The sequence below is a fragment of the Balaenoptera acutorostrata genome, chromosome 3 (genome assembly GCF_949987535.1).
Source record: "Balaenoptera acutorostrata chromosome 3, mBalAcu1.1, whole genome shotgun sequence".
In the NCBI taxonomy this organism is placed as follows: Eukaryota; Metazoa; Chordata; class Mammalia; order Artiodactyla; family Balaenopteridae; genus Balaenoptera; species Balaenoptera acutorostrata.
In genome coordinates, this window is record NC_080066.1 from 6803991 (window position 1) to 6826337 (window position 22347).

Below are 22347 nucleotides of genomic sequence, written 5' to 3' on the forward strand. Positions count from 1 at the left end.
AGGGGAATTCTTGGCACCAGGGCCGGGAATGTTGGCCGTGGCCTCTAGAAGTGGAGTAGTGGGCTTCTGCCTGCCCCCTCTTGGGGCTGGTTAAAACCGTGCGTCTTCTCCCTGCAGAGCGAGGCCGGTTGTGACGGTGGGAGCCCAGCTTCTCCTGCACCCGGTGATCATCAATCTGGAAAATAAAACCTGCCAGATTCCAGAATCGATGGCATCTGTGGCCTGGTGAGTCAGTGCGGGGCTTCCGGCCCTCCTGTGTGAACTCAGATCACCTGGAGATCTGGTGAACATGCAGCTTTGGGGGCCGTAGGCCTGGGATGGGGGCTGAGACTTCACATGTCTGAAGAGGCTCCAAGGGGGTGCTAATGCTGTGGGTCTGTGCACCAAATCTGAGTGGCCAGTTGTTAGTCTCTCAAAAGAAAAATAAAAGGATCTCTGACACGATGCTGATCTTTTGCTGTCATGGGAAGGCCATTTCTCCAATCTACAGCCTCCACGTGCGATGAGAAACAAAAGCACTTGAGAAAATTCCCGACAAAGCAAATCTTGGAGATCTCTTTTAGAATCTTGGCATACTAAAATAAACATTAACCCAACTGAAGATATAATAAAATACCTTGATGCTTGTATTTGCATATGCATATGGAAACCACTTTTCAGACATATGTATTGTCCTTTTTTGTTTTTGTTTTTTTCTTAAATAGTCAGGCTTGGATTAAATTATGTGGTTTCCTGTGCTGAAAATAGATGTCAGTTTTATAACCTCACATCTGTATACAATGAGACAGAAGGTAAACATGGTAAAAATAGAGATTTTTGTGTCCTCAGCTATATTTCTGTGGCCATGATCTCATCATCAGGAATAGGCCTCTGCCTGGCCTGTAGGCAAACAGGCTCGTACACCTTCTGAGAACGTTCCTTGTGAATCCGGCCGGTCACCCGAAGGCAGTAAGAAATGGAACTTGGCTGTAGCACAGCTCAAGAAAATGCCACTTTGCTTCTCAATATGTAGGTCCTCCAGGGTCAGAAGTCTGTCATATTGGGTAATGCCTTAGGGTATATTCTCTGAAAAATCAACAAACATTTGGAGCATTTGAGATTTACCTCCATTTCCAGATGATACGGTCGGTTCCTGAGAAAGTCAGAATGCAGAACACACCAGTCTAGACCCATAGAAGTTATTCCCAGCCAGTTTCAGCACGTTGCTCATGGCCTTGGACAGGGGTTCAGACTGGAGTCAAAGCCTTTGAGGGTGGTGGATGGGGGTGTGGAGGACCCTGAAGAATTCTTTGAAAAACATCCTTTGCTGGGACCTCTCGGTTCAGGGAGGCCTGTCTTCCCCTTAAGCAGCTTCTGAAAGTAGCTGGGAAATGCCCTGAGCACATTTTAAAATGGTATGAAACCATAAAATACTATAATGAAAACCTGATCTGAGAAAGTATGTGAAAGAGCTAGCTAGCATCTCTCCTAACCCTGGATGAAATGAACATGAAATGAACAATGAGTGCTACTTGGGCACAAGTATTAAAACTTTGGTATTTCGCCCAATAGTCCTCTGTTCGCACATTCATCACTGAATGGGCTTCTAGACTGAATTCTTTTTTTTTTTTTTTTTTTTAGTTTTTAAATTTTTATTTATTTATTTATGGCTGTGTTGGGTCTTCATTTCTGTGTGAGGGCTTTCTCTAGTTGTGGCAAGTGGGGGCCACTCTTCATCGTGGTGCGCGGGCCTCTCATTATTGCGGCCTCTCTTGTTGCGGAGCACAGGCTCCAGACGCGCAGGCTCAGTAATTGTGGCTCACGGGCCCAGTTGCTCCGCGGCATGTGGGATCTTCCCAGACCAGGGCTCGAACCCGTGTGCCCTGCATTGGCAGGCAGATTCTCAACCACTGCACCACCAGGGAAGCCCCCTAGACTGAATTCTTTAAAGCATATGTGTGTGGCACACTCTGGTGTGAAATGTTGTTACGAACTAGATCATCTTTTCTCAGGATTTTTCAGTTTTTGAATTTTTTTAAAAATTTAAGTGTTTTTTAACAGATTGTGGGATCTGTTTGGTTTTATGGAAAGAATATTACTTTTATTTTTATTTTTTAAAAATTTTTTATTTTTTAATTGTTTTTTTCATGGAAAGGCATTTTATTTTAAATATAGCAGATTGGGAGTTTGGGATCGACATGAATATTACTTTTTAACAAGAAAATGTCCTTCTTTTCACGAACTCTTGTTGCATTAAATCAGATTGCTTAGATAAAATACGATTTGTTACGTGGGCAAATTACAATTACAATTATTTATTTGATTCTATTGCAGCCATTTCCTGAAAGATGTTTTATTTTCACATGCAAAAATTTTGAAAGGGTAACTCAGAGTATTAGAAGATGGAAAATTAACAGTGGGTTCAGTCTCGAATGTGTTTCTCGGATACTTTTTAAAATTTATTATAGGAATTTAGCTCATTTTTTCAAAATGATTGAAAAGCGTTTGTTGATTTTCTTTTCTGTAATTTTTGTCTGTATTTGGCATAATCTCGTATTGTACATCTGAAAACTATTAAGTAAACCTCTAACTGGGAAATAGTTCTCCATTTCCTTCAATGTGAATTTCTCTGCCTTTCAAACAGCTGTGTAATTTTATAAAGTTTCTGCTACTTGCATTTCTAAACTAGAAAAAAACAATAAAGCCAACGCGTAAATATTCACGTAATTGTTATCTAATGAGAAAGATTAAAACTATTTGGTAAAAAAAATTATTTTATAAATTTAAAAGTTAATAACTATCCCCTTTTCAAATTTGGAAAAACTTCAGATATGCCTAACTTTATGTAAAACCTGATATTTGCCATCACTGAAAGAGTATTGAATTGGTTAGATTGAAAAATGAATTGCTTTGTACTTTTAAGTCCTGTTTCACATTTATCTCATTCCTCCTCTCCCACATGTGGCTATGAGCACCATTACATCACAGGGTCATTATTCTAACCCTTCTTGCATTGGGTTAGGACTAGTATTAGAGGATTTGTAAGGTACTGTCCTGCCTTCTGAAGCACCAGAAGTATAGCCCAACAGTTTCATTTAGAAATTATGTGATGAGGGATCTGGGCTGGTTTAATGGAGTTTTTTCGCTCCAGTCAGACCTATTCATATTGACTATGATCATAAATGCTAGTTTGAAATTTTAATTCTAATTTAACAATAATTCACAGCTTTCTCTGACAACAAGTGTGCGTTATAATTAGGTATAGACCTGTGAGTGCACCTAAGTATTTGTTATATAAAACATACAATGTATATGTGTGTGTTTATATATAACATAATATAATATAAATGTTCTAAATTCAGAATGAATACTTCAGTGAGGTTTTCTTTTTAGATCAGAAGAGAGTGCTTTGAAAGTTATAACTTGGCAACTCTTTTCTGCTAAAGACATCTACAAGCCAAAAAGTTTAGGTTGGAGTGCTATTATCAATAATTCAGTAAGTGGTAGCAGTTATTTAAACTTGTATGAAAAAGTTAAAATCGTCCACTTAATGATATAAAGGTAACAGAAAGGGGGAACTAAGAAGTATAGAATAACACTGACATATAATTTATAAACCGAGTGACCCTTCAGCTAATGACATCGTTTTTCAATCAAATTCTTCTCAAAAGGAGGAGATAATGTTCACATTCATAACTTTATCTCTTTTGCAAAAATTTTTATTGCTTCTCAATTGTGTTAGACAAAATACTGTATGTAAAATTATTTTAATCTATAGATATAATGATAATTTTATTACAAATAGGAATTTATCTTATACAAGCTAATGAGTTTTGTCTATTCCGTATAAGGATGAATAGAAAAACGGTCAACAGTTTTAACACGTACCCAAGTACCTCCAAAAAAGTCAGACACAGAAAAAATTCCAATTTTGAAAGCCAGACCTGCTACAAAATTTAAAGATGTGATTAACTATTCATCTTTCTTGAATTATTCCAATTGAAGTGGAAGTGGGTTGGAATTCATGATATCTCTGGGGAAGTGGTACAAACACTTGAAATAGCAGAGACATCTCGGAAAACGTTAGGCTTAATGGTATGTGACAAATTACTTACCCTGAAGGGAGACATTGACTGAGGTCACGGGAGCTAGATGAATCCCAGATGTGACACATCTTCATTATATCTGACACAGGAAGCTGACACATAATTAAAGCGCGACTAGAGATTATTTACTCCTTTTGGATTCTGTGGAAATATTCAAATCATACTATTTACTAGTAAAAACGTTAAGGTTGTCATTAAATCATACTTAAGTATTTTCTTACATTTTTACTTTCTTGGAAATGTGAAAAAGCCCCATCTTGAATGCTGGCGCTTAGAGCTTGACATTTTTCCATCGGGAGGTCAGCACATGCAACAGTCAGGCAGAGACCACTGGCCAGTCCTCATTCCCTCCAAGGCCACAGGATAGACCCAAGTGCAGGCCATCCTACAAGCCACAGCAGGCACCTCCCTGGATTGAGTTTAGGGCATGTTCAAGGCAAAACTATAAAGGTCTCTCCTACATATCCATCCTTTTTTTATTGATCTTTTTTTTTTTTTTTAAAGTATGTATGTGGCTCATATTATATTTCTGTTGGACTGAACTCTCTTAAGGTTCTTACTCTTTTTTTTTGTTTTTAAATTAATTAATTTATTTATTTATGGCTGTGTTGGGTTTTCGTTTCTGTGCGAGGGCTTTCTCCAGCTGTGGCAAGTTCATCGCGGTGCGCGGGCCTCTCACCATCGCGGCCTCTCTTGTTGCGGAGCACAGGCTCCAGACGCGCAGGCTCAGTAATTGTGGCTCACGGGCCCAGTTGCTCCGCGGCATGTGGGATCGTCCCAGACCAGGGCTCGAACCCATGTCCCCTGCATTGGCAGGCAGATTCTCAACCACTGCGCCACCAGGGAAGCCCCTTTTTATTGATCTTATACACTGTATCATTGTGCTTACCAAGCCTGAGACGGTCACTCTGCGCTCCCCATTTTCCTTCTTTTTCCCTTCCCTCTTCTGGTGTCTCTGCCTCAAATTATATCCCACTCCTGGCAAGTAACTGCCTGAGTTCTTATCTCCTTCCACGGAGAGTGGATTATGGGTTAATCATACCGTGATGCTCCATGCCTCTCAGAATTAAATCCAAATACTTTTTTTTAACTGAAGTGTAGTTGATGTATAATATTATATAAATTACAGGTATACAGTATAGTGATTTACAATTTGTAAAGATTATACTCCATTTATACTTATTATAAAATATTGGCTATATTCCCCATGTTGTACAATATGTCCTTGTAGTTTATTTTATACCTAATAGTTTGCACCTCTTGATCCAAATTCTTTAACGTGATTTTCAAAGCCCTGTTCCCTACCTGTTGACCCAGCCAGCCTCGGCTTCCTACAACTTTCCCCATCCTTCTCTAACGCACCAGATTTCTTCAGGTTCCTCAAATTGGGGTCACGTGCTTGCTCACCTCCAGGCTCTGCCACTAGCTGTCCCCCTGCTGCTCTGCCCAATTCTTTACTCCCTGGCACATGGAAGATACTCACATGCATTTCTTGAAAAAAGGCAGCAAGTAATTGATCAATTAATCCACTGATTAAATCAATCGACCTCTAGTAATATTTTAAGTATTACCTTCCTATGTAATAATGTCACCTTTCTTAATCGTATTAGGATTGTCGGATATATATATGTATATAAATATATTTTTGATAAGTATATATATCAATCAGTAAATATATGCATATTTATTTGTTTGGTCTTGTGTGTGTGTGTGTGTACACTAAGAGAAATATAGAGGAAAAATAAAGCATTCGTTTTATCTGGGGTAAGGTAAAGGAAGTTTGCTACTTCAGATTGAAAAAGTTTATTAACCAATAAATTATTGATTATCATTTTCCCTAGCTTTTCTTTAAGAGTGTGTGCATCTGTGGCAGGCCAGAGCATTTCAAACACAATAGGTGAGCATATTTTCATTTTTCCACTCCTATACCATATTAAGAAAAGTCAACAGTAAGCATTTCACTGCATAGACCATATAAAGCTTTCAAAGAGCTCTTCATTAGCACCAAGATTTCTATTACAAATATGGGAACTTCTACATAAATAGTCCTTGAATAATTGGTACTGTCTGGAAGAACAGACCTAATTATGGGGGAAATGACTTTTTGTGTAAAACCATTATAAAACAAGTTTTTTAGCTTGGGGAGTATTTTATCAAATCTTTGCAGCTCATGTATTGTTTTTGATCCCAACTATGGAAAAAATGTTTCCTGAATAAGCAAGTTGAAATAGGAATTCATATCTCTGATAAAGCGCTACATTCACTGAATACTTTTCCTTTCTGGATTATATTTGCTTTATGTCTGTCCTTTAGGCCTGACTGCCGAGGTGCAATTAGATTCCCTGAAACAAAAAGGAGCCATTAAACGCACGCTCTTCCTTGATAACCATCAGTCACATCTCGTCTTCCCTCTCGTGATAAAGGGGCAGAAATCCCTCCAATGCCAGGATTTTATCGTTTACCTTCGAGTAAGTGTTCCAGAATCACCTTTCTGGCCTCTAACACTGAAGTCCAAATTCCAACCATTTTTCTCCATTTAAACATCACAGTGGTTCACACAGACCCACATCTATGTTCACTTTATAGGAGGAATCTTTAAGGCCACACACCCCTCTGTTGAGCCTGACTTCAGCCAACCTAATGACTTATTGCTTTTAATTCCTAAGCTGCTTCTTTTTTTTTCTTTAAATTGTTTTTAGAGTATAGTTGGTTTACAGTGTTGTGTGAGTTTCTGCTCCTAAGCTGCTTCTTGTTCTGAATACCCTCTTTAGTACTAGTACTAACTCAGGTGGTTTTCATTTCTAACCGCCTCACCCCAAAAAGCATAAAAGTTAGACACAATTTATTTGAATTTTTATCCTACGTGAGGATGTTTGGCCAGATTTTATCAATGTGCATTTCTGAGCCAACTTAGGAAAAGGGTGAGGCATTCAAAGGCTTTATTAAAAGTAAATTATAATTACTTTTTTTTTTTTTTAATTTATGGCTGTGTTGGGTCTTCATTTCTGTGCGAGGGCTTCCTCCAGCCGCGGCAAGTGGGGGCCACTCTTCATCGCGGTGCGCGGGCCTCTCACCATCGCGGCCTCTCTTGTTGAGGTGCACAGGCTCCAGACGCGCAGGCTCAGCAATCGTGGCTCACGGGACCAGTCGCTCCGTGGCATGTGGGATCCTCCCAGACCAGGGCTCGAACCCGTGTCCCCCGCATTGGCAGGCAGATTCTCAACCACTGCGCCACCAGGGAAGCCCTATAATTACATTTTTAAAGCAATGTATTTTTACAATAACTCCTAAACCTACCATGAAATAAAAAGCCAAAATGTGTTATGATATAGTTATTTCATCTTCCTACCAGTGGTGAGGTGGTGAAGCCTCTTTTCATTTGGTCTCCTCTTTGAAGGGATATAGTAAGGGAAAACCTGTAGAAAGCAGAGTTTACAAACACATTCTAGAATGAAAAGCTGGTGCACGACCCTCGTGTCTCATTATGACTGATACTGGCACCCAGCTGAAGGGTGGCATGCCCACTCCATGGTTTGGGAGTTCCTGTGTGCCCAGACCTTGCTGCTGGTGCTACCCCCTCCCTCCCCAGGAAGGTTCTGGTGCTTTTTCTAAGGGAACTTCAGATGTGCTGAAGGTGTTTTGAAGTTCATGCAAACAAGGACTTAAAGAGATGATAAGAAAGGAAGAGAATCGAGAGGTTTCCTTCCTCTGAGCCCAAGGGGACTGATAAATTCTGCCAACCTCATTAAAGTAAAAATCCCAGTTCACGAAAGTTTCAGTGACGTTTACTGTGCATCTGATTTTTAACTGTGCAATTTGATCAATCCGTCTGAGTTGTTGAAGATCTGGAGAACCTGAAGATTGCTTCTAGAAGCATGTATTTCAACGAAGCCACAGCTCTAAATGATTCCAACTCTGAACATACGTTCATTAAACTGGCTTCTCTATGCCACGTCCACAGCATGTGCCTAGGCCCGCTGGGGTGGTAATTACTTCATCGTTCACTCTTAAGGGCCAAAGTCAAGTGCTGCCTGCCTTTCACCAACTAACATCTTGCAGCCATTTTACAGGGCCTTTCTTGAGTTTGTGATTATTTTCCCTAGGATGAAACTGAATTCCGAGATAAATTGTCTCCAATCAACATTAGTTTGAATTACAGTTTGGATGAATCCACCTTTAAAGAAGGTCTGGAGGTGAAACCAATATTGAATTACTACAGGGAAAACGTTGTTACCGAACAGGTAGGTCCTGGCCTGTCTTTGATGGTATATTCTCAATCAGGCCCTGGGCATTGCTCCTGTGACCTTAAGACGAAATCCAGGCCCTTTTGTTTTCATTCCTGCACACACATTTGTAACATTTGGGAGATTTTCTGAACATGTTTCCTGAAACACTGCATCCCTGTGTTTTCAGAAGCCCTTCCCCTTGTGGAACCAAGATTTAATTTGTTCAAAATGTGGCTGTAATAGAAGCAGTACAGCCTGTAATCCTCAAAACATCGGTCAGAGTAGCATTCTTTACAGACATTTCAGAATGAATTGGAATTGGGCTCCTAAGTAAACTAGCCTAAAGGGGAGGTCACTGCCAAACAGAGCTTCTAGCTAGGTAGACTCATGCAGAGTGAAAGGAGAGCTTTGGTTTAACTTGTGGGATCATTCATAATTTTCAAGAGAAAGGATGGGATTCAGGTTTTCCCAGATTCTTCCTGATACGTGTTTTTCCACAACACAGGCTCACATCCTGGTCGACTGTGGAGAAGATAACATGTGCATTCCTGACTTGAAGCTGTCAGCTAGACCGTAAGTTTAAATAAATAAACTTGTCCATTTTATCTAATGGCATACAGGTGTTTACTTAAAGCTTCTCTGGAGAAAGTATACACTTCCAGCCACTACCAAAATAAGTGCACTGCGTGAAATTTCTGAGCTTGGCTACACTTTGGGTTAGCCTGTGGTTTAGGTCTTTGTCATTGGTGTCAAGTGATACACCCCAAGACTTTGCCTGAGCCGTTCCATCCTTCACCAAAAGCAGGGGGAAGCGTTTTTGTTTGAAGTTAACTCATCTCTGGTGGTTCCGGTTTTGCTCCTCTCTACCCGCCTCAACCCATCCCCACCCCAGGAACTATCTCGCTGCCAGTGTTTGGAAGCTTCTTGGTAACCTCTCAAGGGGACTTTTTCCAAACTTCATAATCTAGCCAGGGTCCAAAGCAATAGCTTTGATTAAGGGTCACAAGTAGGCATTTCCAAATGCTGTTTCAATTTGAAGTTTGGAGTGAATTAAATTTCCTCAAAATACCTCACAATCAGCTATTTGAGATCTTCCTTTATCTGCCTCTTTCTTCCCTCTTATTTTCCACTTTGCGTCACACACAGCTTCCCCTCCTACTTTCTAAACCATCTCTCTCCCTCTCTTCCCATTGCCCATCTTCCTCCTATGGGATGTTTTCAGTGATGTGCTGAAGCCATCTCCTCCTGGCTTGTGAGCCAATTGTTAACTTTTCGGGAATTTTTGCTGGCAGACTGTTAAGTATGTTGGGAGCTTGAAATTGATCACAGTGGGAGGATTTACACCACTGGAATCGGCAAATGCTACACATACTGCTTTTCTTTGTTTCCTTTTGTTTTTGAGAACTGGTTGTTACTTTATTTATTATACAGGTTTTTTTTAATAAATAAATTTATTTATTTATTTTTGGCTGCATTGGGTCTTTGTTGCTGCGTGTGGGCTTTCTCTAGTTGCGGCGAGTGGGGGCTACTCTTCGTTGCGGTGCGCGGGCTTCTCATTGCGGCGGCTTCTCTTGTTGCAGAGCACGGGCTCTAGGCACGTGGGCTTCAGTAGTTGTGGCACGTGGGCTCAGTGGTTGTGGCTCATGGGCTTAGCTGCTCCGCGGCATGTGGGATCTTCCCGGACCAGGGCTCGAACCCGTGTCCCCTGCATTGGCAGGCGGATTCTTAACCGCTGCACCACCAGGGAAGCCCTATTATACAGTTTTGAAACGTTACTTTCCATTTACAGTTATTCCAAAGTAGGGGCTCTATTCCCTGAGTTGTACATACAGCCGTGAGCCTGTCTCAGACCCAGTGGTTTGTACCTCCTCCTCGCCGCCCCGCCCCCCCCGATGTTGCCCCCTCCTCCACTGGTAACCACTAGTTTGAAGCGCTGGTTGTTAAACATTTACCAGAACACCGCTGGATGTTTTCCTGCCCTTCTCATGCAGACATAGTTTTGATTCCTCTCACCGCCCCCTCATGACGATCCATCTTGTTTTTTTTCCCAGTGTTGCATGTTTACATCCTCCTCTAAGTCCTTAAATAAAATATCCATGAATCCAGAGGTGCATAGTACCTAATGATTCTTTTTAAACTGCATTTTTAGAGATAAGCATCAGGTCATCATTGGAGATGAAAACCACCTTATGCTCACAATCAATGCGAGAAATGAAGGGGAAGGTGCCTACGAAGCCGAGCTCTTTGTGATAATTCCAGAAGAGGCTGATTATGTTGGGATTGAACGCAGCAACAAGGTAATGCCTGTAGGTGATCTGGAGGAGGAAAGAGCTCGGTGTATTTTTGAAGACAAATCCATGTTAAGTCATCTTAGCTGAGGATTTCTTCCTCAATGAAAGAAAACAAAATGGCACCTTATTTTGTTAAGCAGAATAGCAACAGCCCAGGAAGGAAGATGGTCTTAAGCAGTATTAATATCTTTCTTGGCCACGGTGCAGAGATAAACTGGACCGAGATTGGGAGCTGAACCACGGAAGACAGCTGTCCGAAAGCAGCCCCTCATCAACGTGATCCATCCGCTACACTCCCAAGCGAACTCCCACCCTCCCTGGCTGCTTTCTGGTCTTTGAGTTCCTTTATACTTCAAGCAGGTCCCAGGAGGTCTGGTTTTCATTACTGCTTATGGAGGAAGGTCCGAGCAATCCCAGCTGAGCACTGAAAACAGCCTAGACAGGCACTGGAAAGGAAACACGTTCATGTTTTCTTTTTTCTTGGTCCACCTTTTTGGGACCGGGACCAAGAAAAAGTCAGGTTTTTGTCATTTGCCAGTCCTGCAATGCCACTATTTGTTAAACTGATGGCAATGCTTTTTATCGATTTCCTTTCCTTATCACAATATGAATCTTCCCACTCAGAATATCCTCAGGTTCTGCTCTAAAACCATTATAAATACACTGAAGGATAACAGAGAGAGTCCCTTGGTTTCGGAGATACACAGACTCACAATTAAGGGCAGAGACCAAGTTTCACACTTTCATAGTCACCCCTGCACTTCACGTAGAAGTCGGCATGATGAGTGTTATTTAAATTCTTGCTGATGGATATGTTCATTTAACTGAAGTTTATTAAAGTTCTGCTACTTTCCAAAAACTGCATCCTCTTGGGAACATGCACGTTCTAATGATTAAATAATTTAATGAAAAATAATTCCTCTAAAGAAATGCTAACAACGGTTGTGATGTCAGTATTTGAAAGGCATTTACAAACGTGGGGAATACAAAATTATCTGTGCACACCTCTAGTCTCATGACTTATGTTTTGACTGAATTATCTTCTCAGTGAAAAAATAACCCAGAGGAGCAATAATCAAGTATCTTTGACAGTTGTAAAATCATCACGAGTTTCTGTTGAAGAAATTTGTAGGAACATATCACTTAAGAATAATTACATGCAAATAATATATAAACAAACAAACAATGAAGCTCAAGTATGTTATCTTAAAAAATGTTCCAGGGTTCTTCCTATATTTTTATTTCAACTCCCCTTCTGTCACTGCACCCCTGACTTTGTTAAACAAAGCATCTATTCAAAATATTCTTCTTTTAGCAAAACATCTAGTTTACTGTTCACTGTTGGGTGGAAAACACAGGAAACATTTATCATTTCTATCTTTGGCTTTAAACATTATAACAGACATTATCTATAATCTCCAATGAGTCTTTAACTGTTTTTCCTCCATCAGTTGCCCTTGGGCAGAATTTGATTTGACATGACTAAGCCACATTCTAATTCCTCCTTTGTTGTTAAGCAGTTTGAAGTTTGTGTCTCTTTTTATTTATACTTGGTTCAAGTTTTCTTTTTTTTTTTTTTAACAATTTTCTCTCAAGGGGAAAAGTATGAGGGATTATCTGATTGTCAGTTTTGTTGTTCTTTGGCTAAAAACATTCATCTTTTTGAAAATGTAGAAGCTGATCATCTCTTTCTCTGGAGACCTTAACAGAGCCAGCCTTTATAATTCTTTTCCATGACCTTCTAAATTTTTCTAGGAATAAAGGCCCATGTGCTCTATCTTTTTATTATTATTGTTGTAAACTATATGTAACATAAAATGTACTATTTTAACCCTTTTGAAGTGTACAGTTCAGTGCCATGAAGTATAATCACGTTGTTGTGTAACCATCACTACCGTCCATCTCCAGAACACTTTCATCAGCCCAGACTGAAACTCTGTACCCATGAAACACCAACTCCCTCTTACCCCCTTTCCCCAGCCTCTGGTACCCAGTGTTCCACATTCTGTCACTATGACTGTGTCTATTCAAGGGACCTCATACATGCTCCACTCCTCTGTCTCAACCTACCTCACACTCAGTACATCCGGAACTAGACGTCATCTTCCCACACTCCTCCTCCTCTCTCTAGTCTATCTCAGAGAATCGCGCCAGTCTCCACCCAGTTTCTAAAGCCTAAGTCAGTCCTACACCTGTCCAACCCTATCCTCTATCCGTCTCACTGCCACGGTCCCTGCCTTCCTCCAGGCTGGCACAATCTTCTCCCGAGATGGTTACACCAGTCTCCTAACTCATCTCCCCATCTCCCAGCCTCCAGCCCCTTCCCTGCATGGGAAGCCCTCTTTCTTTCTTTCTTTTTTTGGCTGTGTTGGGTCTTCGTTGCTGGGCTTTCTCTAGTTGCGGTGAGCAGGGGCTACTCTTCGTTGTGGTGCATGGGCTTCTCGTTGCAGTGGCTTCTCTTGTTGCGGAGCCTGGGCTCTAGGCACGTGGGCTTCAGTAGTTGTGGCACGCGAGCTCGGTAGTTGTGCCTCACGGGCTTAGCTGCTCCACAGCATGTGGGATCTTCCCAGACCAGGGATCAAATCTGTGTCCCCTGCATTGGCAGGCGGATTCTTAACCACTGCGCCACCAGGGAAGCCCCGGGAAGCCCTCTTTCTAAAATGCAAATCTGACCCTGTCACTCTCTGGCTGAAAACCCTCACTAGCTCCCTATTGCTTGTAGGATAAAGTCCTACAGATCCCTGAGATGACTTATGAGGCCCTTAATTACATCACCCCTGCTGACCTCCTCAGCCTCATCATGCGTCTTTGCTTCTTTCCTTTACCTCCCACCCTAGTCCTCGAGGGATGGAATTTCTTTTCTGTTTCTGTAACACCTATGCACCCTCCCGCCACAGAGAGCTTGCACTGCTGTTCCCTCTGTAACTCTACTCTCTCATCCCCTTTCCCCAGCTTACTTCTTACTACTCACCCTTCAGGCCTCAGCCTAATAACGATTGAGGCTGCTGAAATTCACCGAGCAATTGCTATGAGCTGGGCTCTGCTCTGTGCTCTTGCAAGTATTCAATTTACTTAGTCCTCATAACAGCCTGATAGAGAAACAGTAAGGCTATCATTATCCCCATTGTATAGATAAGGAGAAATTCAGAAACATGCCCAAAGTTACACAGCTATTACGTAGCAGAACCAAGATTGACACCTCAGCTGTCAGGTCCAGGCCCGTCTTCTTAACCACTGAGCTGCCAGGCCCCCTATGAGCTTACATCACTTCCTCCAGGATGTCTTCTCTGATTGCTTACTTCTATGTGCCTGTCCTCCTCCATCACTGTGAATTTCTGCTCTCATGAAACTTAACAAACTGTACTAACTGTGTGTTTCCACTGCTTGTTACAATTGCTTGTGATTCCTTATTACGATTCTTATAATAATAGGACATTTAAGGAGGACAAGCGTGGTTTTTTTTTTGATCAGTGCCTGGTAAGTGGCAGGTACACAGTAAATATTTTCAGTGAATGAATAATACTCTAAGAGCTATAAATGGATGAGAACAAGATAGTCCAAGGAACAGCTGAGGAAAATAATCTAGAAATATCTAGAAAAACAATCATTGTTTCTCCCACTCAGAGAGAGGAAATAAAGGTTAAAAAAAGAAAAAGGGTGGGGAATCTGGGGAGAGAAAAGATCTCTGATTGATGTGGAAAAGCTATTTCTAGAAAGCTGGGGACAAAAATGTACATATGACTTTCAACCTTCAGATAAGATAAAAATATTTACTATAGAAACAAAATCCTTGAATTATATTCAAGGGACACGTGGGTATTTTGGAAAGCTTTTGCTGAGTTCTTTTTTTTTTTTTTTTTTTCTGTTTTCAGGATTGAGTTAGTAATCCCAACACAAAACATCTCTGTACAATTAGGGTTAGTTATGGATCCCTCAGAACTTGAATACATGCTAAAGCTACCTTTGAGAAGCAAAAATATTATCAGCTTTTGGAAAATATGTTTCTTACCTCCTTAGGATACTAACATGTCACTCGGGTTATTTGGGAAGAGCAGGTATTAAATGCTGCCTCTGAATATCAGAGATTTCATTTCTTTCTCATGAGTTAAAACAGACCTTTCAATGGCTGATGGCAGGAAGAGGGCTTTATACTCAGCTGTGTGCTTCTCCATTTCATTTCAGGCTCCTTGTAGGGAAGATTGGGAGCTACTTTTGCTGTGTATCTCCTGACACCGTCTACTACTTTGTGCTGGACATTTTTCTAGGCACTGGGAAGAGAACAGATACAAAAATACCCCTGCCTGCTTAAGCTTATTTTCTTAAAGTGTATGATTTACCCACAGAGCTCTTGACTTAGGTGTCTGGGGTTTGTTTGCCTTTTCTTTGTTTTGGTTTTGGCTCTTGGTTTTTCTCAACCATGTGGAAAGAATGGAAAGGAGGTGGTTTCTGAAACTTATCCTTGAAAATTCACATTACTTCCTTAAATGAAATTTCGATAGAGCTGACAGACGGATAAGTGGTCCTTGTATTTGGAACCCTCTTCCATGGTCCTCTCATGGGGTCCTTTGTGAAAGTCCTCAGTTTGCAAGCTTATCTTTGGGCATGAGGCTGACAGGTAATATATCAGTAGCACTTAACAAGTTAGAGTGAAATAATGGATGAACATATGTAGCTATTACCAAAGGCAAGAGCAGGGCCATAGGGACATTAGGTTTTGAAAGATGGAAAGGGGCTCAGGGTGGAGATCCAGATGTGGATTTCTAGCCTAAAGACACAAGGGAGAGCTGTGAGCAGAGGACAGGAGTCCAAAGATAAACCTCCTTTACTTTCCCCTCCGTCGGGTGTAACTTTTTTTTTTTTTTAATGCTACCACATAGAAATAACTTTTAATTCTTTCCACTCAGTTTGTATATCCTTGCAGACTATTTTCTCTACCCACACATACACACCTCCATCTCCACGTCTACATTTCATAGACTATCTTTCCAGATCAACACTCATAGATACAACACATCCTTTGTAATTCTAGCATAATATTTCACTGTAAAGATCCATTAATTTAAACACAGGAACATTTATAATAGCATAAACATAGGTTAATAACTCCTTTTCCACTAGATTTCACTGTTTTCCTTTCATTTGTTTTCCACATAAACATAGGACAGAAGACTAGAAAGCAAAACACCACAATCTCAGTTTTTTACACTAAACTGAAACCAGTGTTGAATCACAATCTTGTTCTTGCTAAAATAAACAATATTTTAAACACAAACACAAATGCTGCAATAAATATAACCCTTATTTTCCCTTGTGTACTAAATTGCCATTATGGTACAAATAACAGGCTTTGGCAATGGACTCAAAAATGCAGTTAAAGATCCAGATCATCAAAAAATAAAAATAAAAAAAAATGAAAAAAAAAAAAAAGATCCAGATCATCTCCTAAAATTATTCTTTGAACCTCAAAGAAATCTCCAAAATGAATGAACAATAATCAAAAAATTATTCCTGAGCTATCAGATGCTCCTGGTGCCCAGTTAAACACAGCAGTTTTCAAGAACTGGGGCCCAATAAGAAATCCACTAACACCACCTCATACAATCAGCAAAACAATAGTCTCCCCAAATTTTCCCCTTAAAAATTACATCATCCTCAAAAACTTCAACAAAGAACTATCATATGATCGATCCAGCAATGCCACTTCTGTGTATATATACAAAGGAAATAAAATCAGTATCTCAACTGATATCCGCACATCCATGTTCGTAGCAGCACTACTCACAATAGCCAAGAGGTGGAAACAACCCAAATGGCCATCAATGGGTGAACAGATGAACAATATACAGTACACACGTACAATGGAATATTATTCAGCCTTAAGGAAGGAAATTCTGCCACATACTACAACACGGATGACCCTTAAGGACATCCGGCTAAGTAAAATAAGCCCGTCGGGTGTAACCTTGAGACCTTCTCCAGCACATAGTTCTAAGTGCCTCTTCAAACTTGAGTTTTTATACATTCTAATCAGAACAGGATATGGGGCAAGACGGGAGGTGAAAAGCAGTGGGTAAACATAAAAAAGTGTTCTCTTCCCATCTTAAGTATTTATAGGATTGAACAAAGATTGGGTATGTAATCTCAAAATGGAACCATGGTATGGAGAAATTTGTGTCCAAAGCAATTCTCTTGCAAATGGTCATTGGGTTGTAGGATAATCTATAATATACATCTTGCTGTCATTTCATGTTTGCAAAAGTTAATTTGTTTAGTCATGTTTAATTATCCATGATCTTCATGGCCCAAATTGAACATGAACAGTAGTGCAAATCATTTCAAAAATGTTCATATAAATAGTCTACTAAGCATTTTCAGGGACTTCCCTGGCGGTCCAGTGGTTAAGACTCAGCGCTTCCACTGCAGGGGGTGCAGGTTCAATCCCTGGTCAGGGAACTAAGATTCCACATGCCACGCTGAGCGGCCAAAAAAAAAAAAAAAGAAAAAAAAAATATGTGTGTGTGTATATATATACACACACACACACACACACACACACACACACACACATATATTCTACTAAGTATTTTCTTCCTCAATGAAACACAACAAATGTGTTTACCCATCCAACACGTTTCTTCTTAAAATTAAACTTTGGTCTTTTCTCACAAGCTTCTCTTCTGAGTTGATGGTCACACATGAACCCTTGGGCTCAGGCACTCACACAGGTGTTTGAAATCAAGGGAAGCTGCCTGGCCCACAGCATTGCTTTTGCGACAGGATGTCGTTTATTCTGCCCCTGACTCTACACTGGTGTTCTTTCCCGTTGCAGGCATTGAGACCACTGAGCTGTGAGTACAAGATGGACAATGTCACCCGAATGGTGGTGTGTGACCTTGGGAACCCTATGGTGGCTGGAACAAATGTAAGAGAAACCCAGATGCACTTAACTGATTTCTGTCTAATTGAATTTTAAAGAGAACTAGTGGAAATCCCCCCCAATTAGCACTCAGCAATTTAGCACCTGGCAACTAAAACCAATTAGGCAGGAAATTCCCAGGGTGGTGGGATTTTGCATCACAACCCACACTGAGTGGACAATCCGAGCTAAAATACACAAAATGATGAATACTTTCATATGCCTTTTCTTTTGACATCAGTCTTACATGTCTTCAGTCTCAACAAATCTCTAAAAACTATTTTTTTTACTACAGATTTTTTTCTCGAGTATTTTTTCTTTGAATTTCACTACAAATTTTTTCTTTGAATCCAAGAACTACGATGTAAAGGATTTAAGAAATAACAGAATTAAGAATTTTAGCAAAGATGATTAAACTTTTACTTTAGATATACCTCCCATGTGAATATCATTCACAGTGTTTTCCTGTTAAAATATTACCATAATCCAGGTTTTAAAACAGCTTTACCAGGTTGTTTAGAGCAAGAAAAAAGAAAGGATCACTCATGATCTGTAACAGGCTTATGAAAGAATAAGGAGTCTTCTTTTTCTTTCTTTGTTTCCAGATTTAGGAACTTGCCATTCAGGATTACTTGTGGTCAATAAATTCATTTTATGCCATTGCAGTTTAAGTATACACAGAGTAACTCCTTGTAATAAATATCACAGTAGAAATCATTATTTTATGGAGTCATAAATCAGGAAAAAAACCCTGAAATCTGCAAATACTACGTAATTAAGTGTTACAAATTAAACATATGTATTCCTCTGTTTTAAATTAGATGCTTATGATTCATTGATAATGAAATGGCCTGTTTGAAAAAACCTTCCTGGAAATGTGTAAGTGTGTAGGTTTGTATTAGAACAGCTTCCCAAAGCGTCTTCCAAAGAGTGTTAATCCTTTGAGGCAAGCCTTTAAAAGGGAGCCCTACAGTCACTGCTGAGAATCATATCCTCCTCTGGGACACTCAGGTGCCTATTTCATTTTAAAGGTGCTGAGAAGTTCTGCAGTAAGGAAACCTTCTAGCCCAGTGTTTCTCATATTTATTTGAGCCTTTGAAACTTTCTATCCAGTAACACCTATTCCCAGGTTATACTCCAGGATACTGTGCTAAAATAATATGTTTGCCTTTTTATATTCTAAATTGATTATCATTCCATTCATCTTGGGTATTTAAAAGATATGCCAAGCTGTAGTCTAGTAAACTCACTTCTTGGGTCAAAAAAGTAAATATTTAAATGAAAGATAAATGTTTATAATAGATTTTTATTAACTAATATATATTGATTGCCCTCTGTGTTATAATTCCATCACTGGGTGTTTTGTGTGTGTTATCTCATTTAATTTTCACAACTACCAACAATCCTATGAGTCAGGTATTTCTCCTGTGTTATGGATAAGGAAACTGAGACTCAGAGAAATCAAATGAGTTACCCAAAGTCTCACATAATGAAGAACAGAATCAGGATTCGAACCAGGCCTCAACAAAAAACCCACGTTCTAGCAGGTCTGCAAAAATGGGATAAAAACTAATGAATAACAGATGAGATTTTTCAACAAAGCCATGAAAGATAGAATGGGATGTCTAAGCTGAGATATTAGAACATTTTTCATTAGAATCCTTTTATCTAGACGCTAATAAATCCTTTGGCTAGTTTTCAAGAAAAATTCAGCCACCCAATTTGATAGGAAAAGGTCTACCTAAGGCCAGACAGAAATGAATTGACATGGTGGTAATGGTGTTAGCATCTATAGGTGACCGGGCACTCATTCCTTTTTCAGTATTAAAAGTGTTAAATCCAGACCAGAGATCATCTAAGGTCATCAATAACTAAGGATAATCTTGGAACAAAAACTGGACACCAGTGTTGTTCAAAGTGGAGGGTAAAAATGGCAGTGTGGTCTTAGCCACAAATGTGTTTTTGTGAAAAGATGTCAATCCATTTTACCAGCAAATAATCTTTAGAAGTCAAGGAAGTAAATTGTTTGTATTCATTTATCTCTGAGGTCTATAGTAGAAGAAACCTAATAGCTTTCTTATCTCACCCTTGAATGCCCTTAAACACATCAAATTTTATTGCATTCTGTTTTGTTATAAAATGCTTTGATTTATTTACTTCTTCATTTTGTACTTCTAAAAGAATACTCTCAATGGGTTGTAGTAAAATTCCAAATGTAAAAGTAGTCCTAACTATTTAAAAGCATCACAAATTGCCAGGATTAATTATCCCAGTCCTGATATTTTTTAAAAAGTAGTTTTCAAGTGATGTTTTATTTTAACAAAGCATTCAAGGTTGTATTCAGAAGTTTACTTCTGATTTGTAAGTAGTAACATCATTTTCATATAATAGCTTTAGTAATGTAAAATATTTATATACCGATAAGATTTGTAAAAATGCACAAAGTCTCTCTAGGAGGATAATAAAAAAAAATAGTGGCTCAACAAAGGCTCTTTAGAATCAATGTCCAGAGATCTGGCTTTTGGTTCTAGTTAAGAACATATGTCTCTTATCAGTATGAAATTGTCACACCTTTAGGGTATCCTCATCTCGTGCTGAATAATAAAAGACCAACATTAAACAGGCCTCCCCACAGTATAGTAAGCTCCCCATCACTGGAAGTGTGCAAACAAGGGCACACTCTTTTTCACCATTTTTAATTACACCCCTTCTATATGCCTGGTCCTAAACTAGAGTCTGATAATATCGAGATGAAAATGTACAATCCCCATTCCATAAGAAACTTAAAATTTAGCAATATCATAGGTTGAGTCATGGGTGAGTAGCAAAGAAGGAGACAAAGGATAAAGAGAACATTTCTGCCTGACCTGGCCTGTGGGCTTGGAGGGTGTATTGCAGGAGGATCCTTTGTCCTGAGCTTTGACGCATGAGTAGGAGTTCTGCGAGTAGAAAAAGCAGGAAAAGACTTTAAAAGTTTCTAAAGAAGAGAGAAGAGCATGTGCAAAGCCCCAGAGGTCTGACAGAAAATTGCACGTTTGGAATTATAAAGGAATTCATCCTGGCTGGGGCATAAGGATGTATAGGCTTAATAATTAGGGATACCCTAATTATTATCCCAGTTTCTCCATCGATCAGCAGTGATACCTTGGGCAAGTCACATGGAGATGGGAGAATACCTGTTTGTAGGAATGTTTGGAGCAATGCAATGATACGGTAGATGTAAAGCCACCAGGGCAGTACCTGGCTTGCAGCTCGTTCGGTAAGGGCTAGTGAACTGACGATTTATGATAAAAATGATGGTTTATTATTAGTTCATATTATTACTGGTTCATAATAACACGAGTTTGATGGCTGGTTTGATTCTCATAGTGTAGTGGCTGTGAGTTCCAGGTTCTGGAGTTGGCTTGTAGCGATTTCAGTTCCAAATCTAGAGTGTATTTGCTCTGCACCTGGAACAAGGCACTGAATCTCCCAAATCCTCAGATTGTTGCTGGACGGTAAAATGTCAGCATTCACAGTATAGCTCGTAGTGTGGATGTTGTGATCACATGAGACATTGCATGTAAGGCTTAGTACAGCGCATGAGAGCCTAAGTAGTAGAATTACATGTCTTAGCTATTATTTTTACTTCCTTATTTATATTATCACTGGATTCACTTTTCTCCAGGTTTTTAAAAAGCTGTTTTCAAACTATAAAAATATTAAGAACAGTTTTAGAACTTTGGAAAAGAAAGAAAGGTGGAAAAAATAATCCATACACTCACAACCGTTAACTGCAGCATATTATCCTGGTATATTTTCTAACAAGACACCCTCACTCCTGTACAGTCATTTTTCCACTGGTAGCCTTTTAAAACCATAGGTGAAACCATGGCACATACAACTTCGCAACATTTTTTCTTTTTTGACCATAGTTACATTAGAAGCATTTTCCACATGGCATAGGCTTCACAGATGTAACTTCAATAATGACATAAATGTCCATCAAACAGAATTATCACAGTTTTCTAAATCAATCTCCTCTCGTATATTTAGGTTGTTTTTAATTTAGCACATAAAGAAGGTGGCAGGAAAAGAGTTGATAGGAGGATAAATGAAGAGAGGGAACCATAGTATGTAGGGACTCACATCACCTGGGCCCCAAAGTCTCAGCTACCCCAAGGTAGAAGCAGAAAAAGGGACAGCAGTCTAGGGTGGGGATTTTCAGGGATGACTTAAAAAGATTTCTATGCTGTGTATAAGGTTCCTCCCATGTAATAAACTTAGTGTCTTGTGATTTTTTCTTTTTTTTTAGTCTTCCCTGGGCCTCCGATTTGCAGTTCCACGACTTGAGAAAACAAACATAAGCATTAACTTCGATCTCCAAATCAGAAGGTTAGACCTTTACATGCCTGAAATATCATCAGCATTCAGTATTAAAGAGAATCCATGGTGAAATGAATGCCCTCATCAAGCTCCTTCACCTTAAACATTCTTCTGAAATTAGAACCCAGACGTTCACAGACCATTTTCCTTTGTTTCTCAGTTATTAGTTATTTCAGTTTTTTTCTTTTTCTTTTCTTTTCTTTTTTGGTTTTTGAAGAAGAGATCCATTCTGCAGGCCAAGGTGTGAGAGTAAAATTCTGTCCTGAGCACGCTCCCACCCCACCTGCTCCTCCGTCTTTCCTCTTTCTGATGCACATGGCTTTTCCCACCCCGCACCAGTACCCCTACCACATCCTGCCATTCTCTCTGCTGGGGGTCAGCTAATCCCTGAGAACAAAATTTCTGAAAAAAAAAAAAAGCATAGATTTTGAGCTTGCGATCTTGAAATCTAACTTTTCAAGGAT

At 39.7% G+C, this 22347-nt stretch overlaps 1 protein-coding gene across 1 annotated transcript in view; it reads left to right on the forward strand.

Moving 5' to 3' along the window:
• Positions 1-22347, forward strand: part of ITGA8 (integrin subunit alpha 8) — a 180973-nt gene that overhangs the window by 94012 nt on the left and 64614 nt on the right. The window contains exons 15-22 of the mRNA XM_007196424.3: positions 118-225; positions 5927-5982; positions 6399-6553; positions 8189-8326; positions 8817-8884; positions 10461-10608; positions 17432-17524; positions 21813-21892. Coding sequence (XP_007196486.2) covers positions 118-225; positions 5927-5982; positions 6399-6553; positions 8189-8326; positions 8817-8884; positions 10461-10608; positions 17432-17524; positions 21813-21892 — 846 coding nt within the window. The remainder of the gene's footprint in view (positions 1-117; positions 226-5926; positions 5983-6398; positions 6554-8188; positions 8327-8816; positions 8885-10460; positions 10609-17431; positions 17525-21812; positions 21893-22347) is intronic.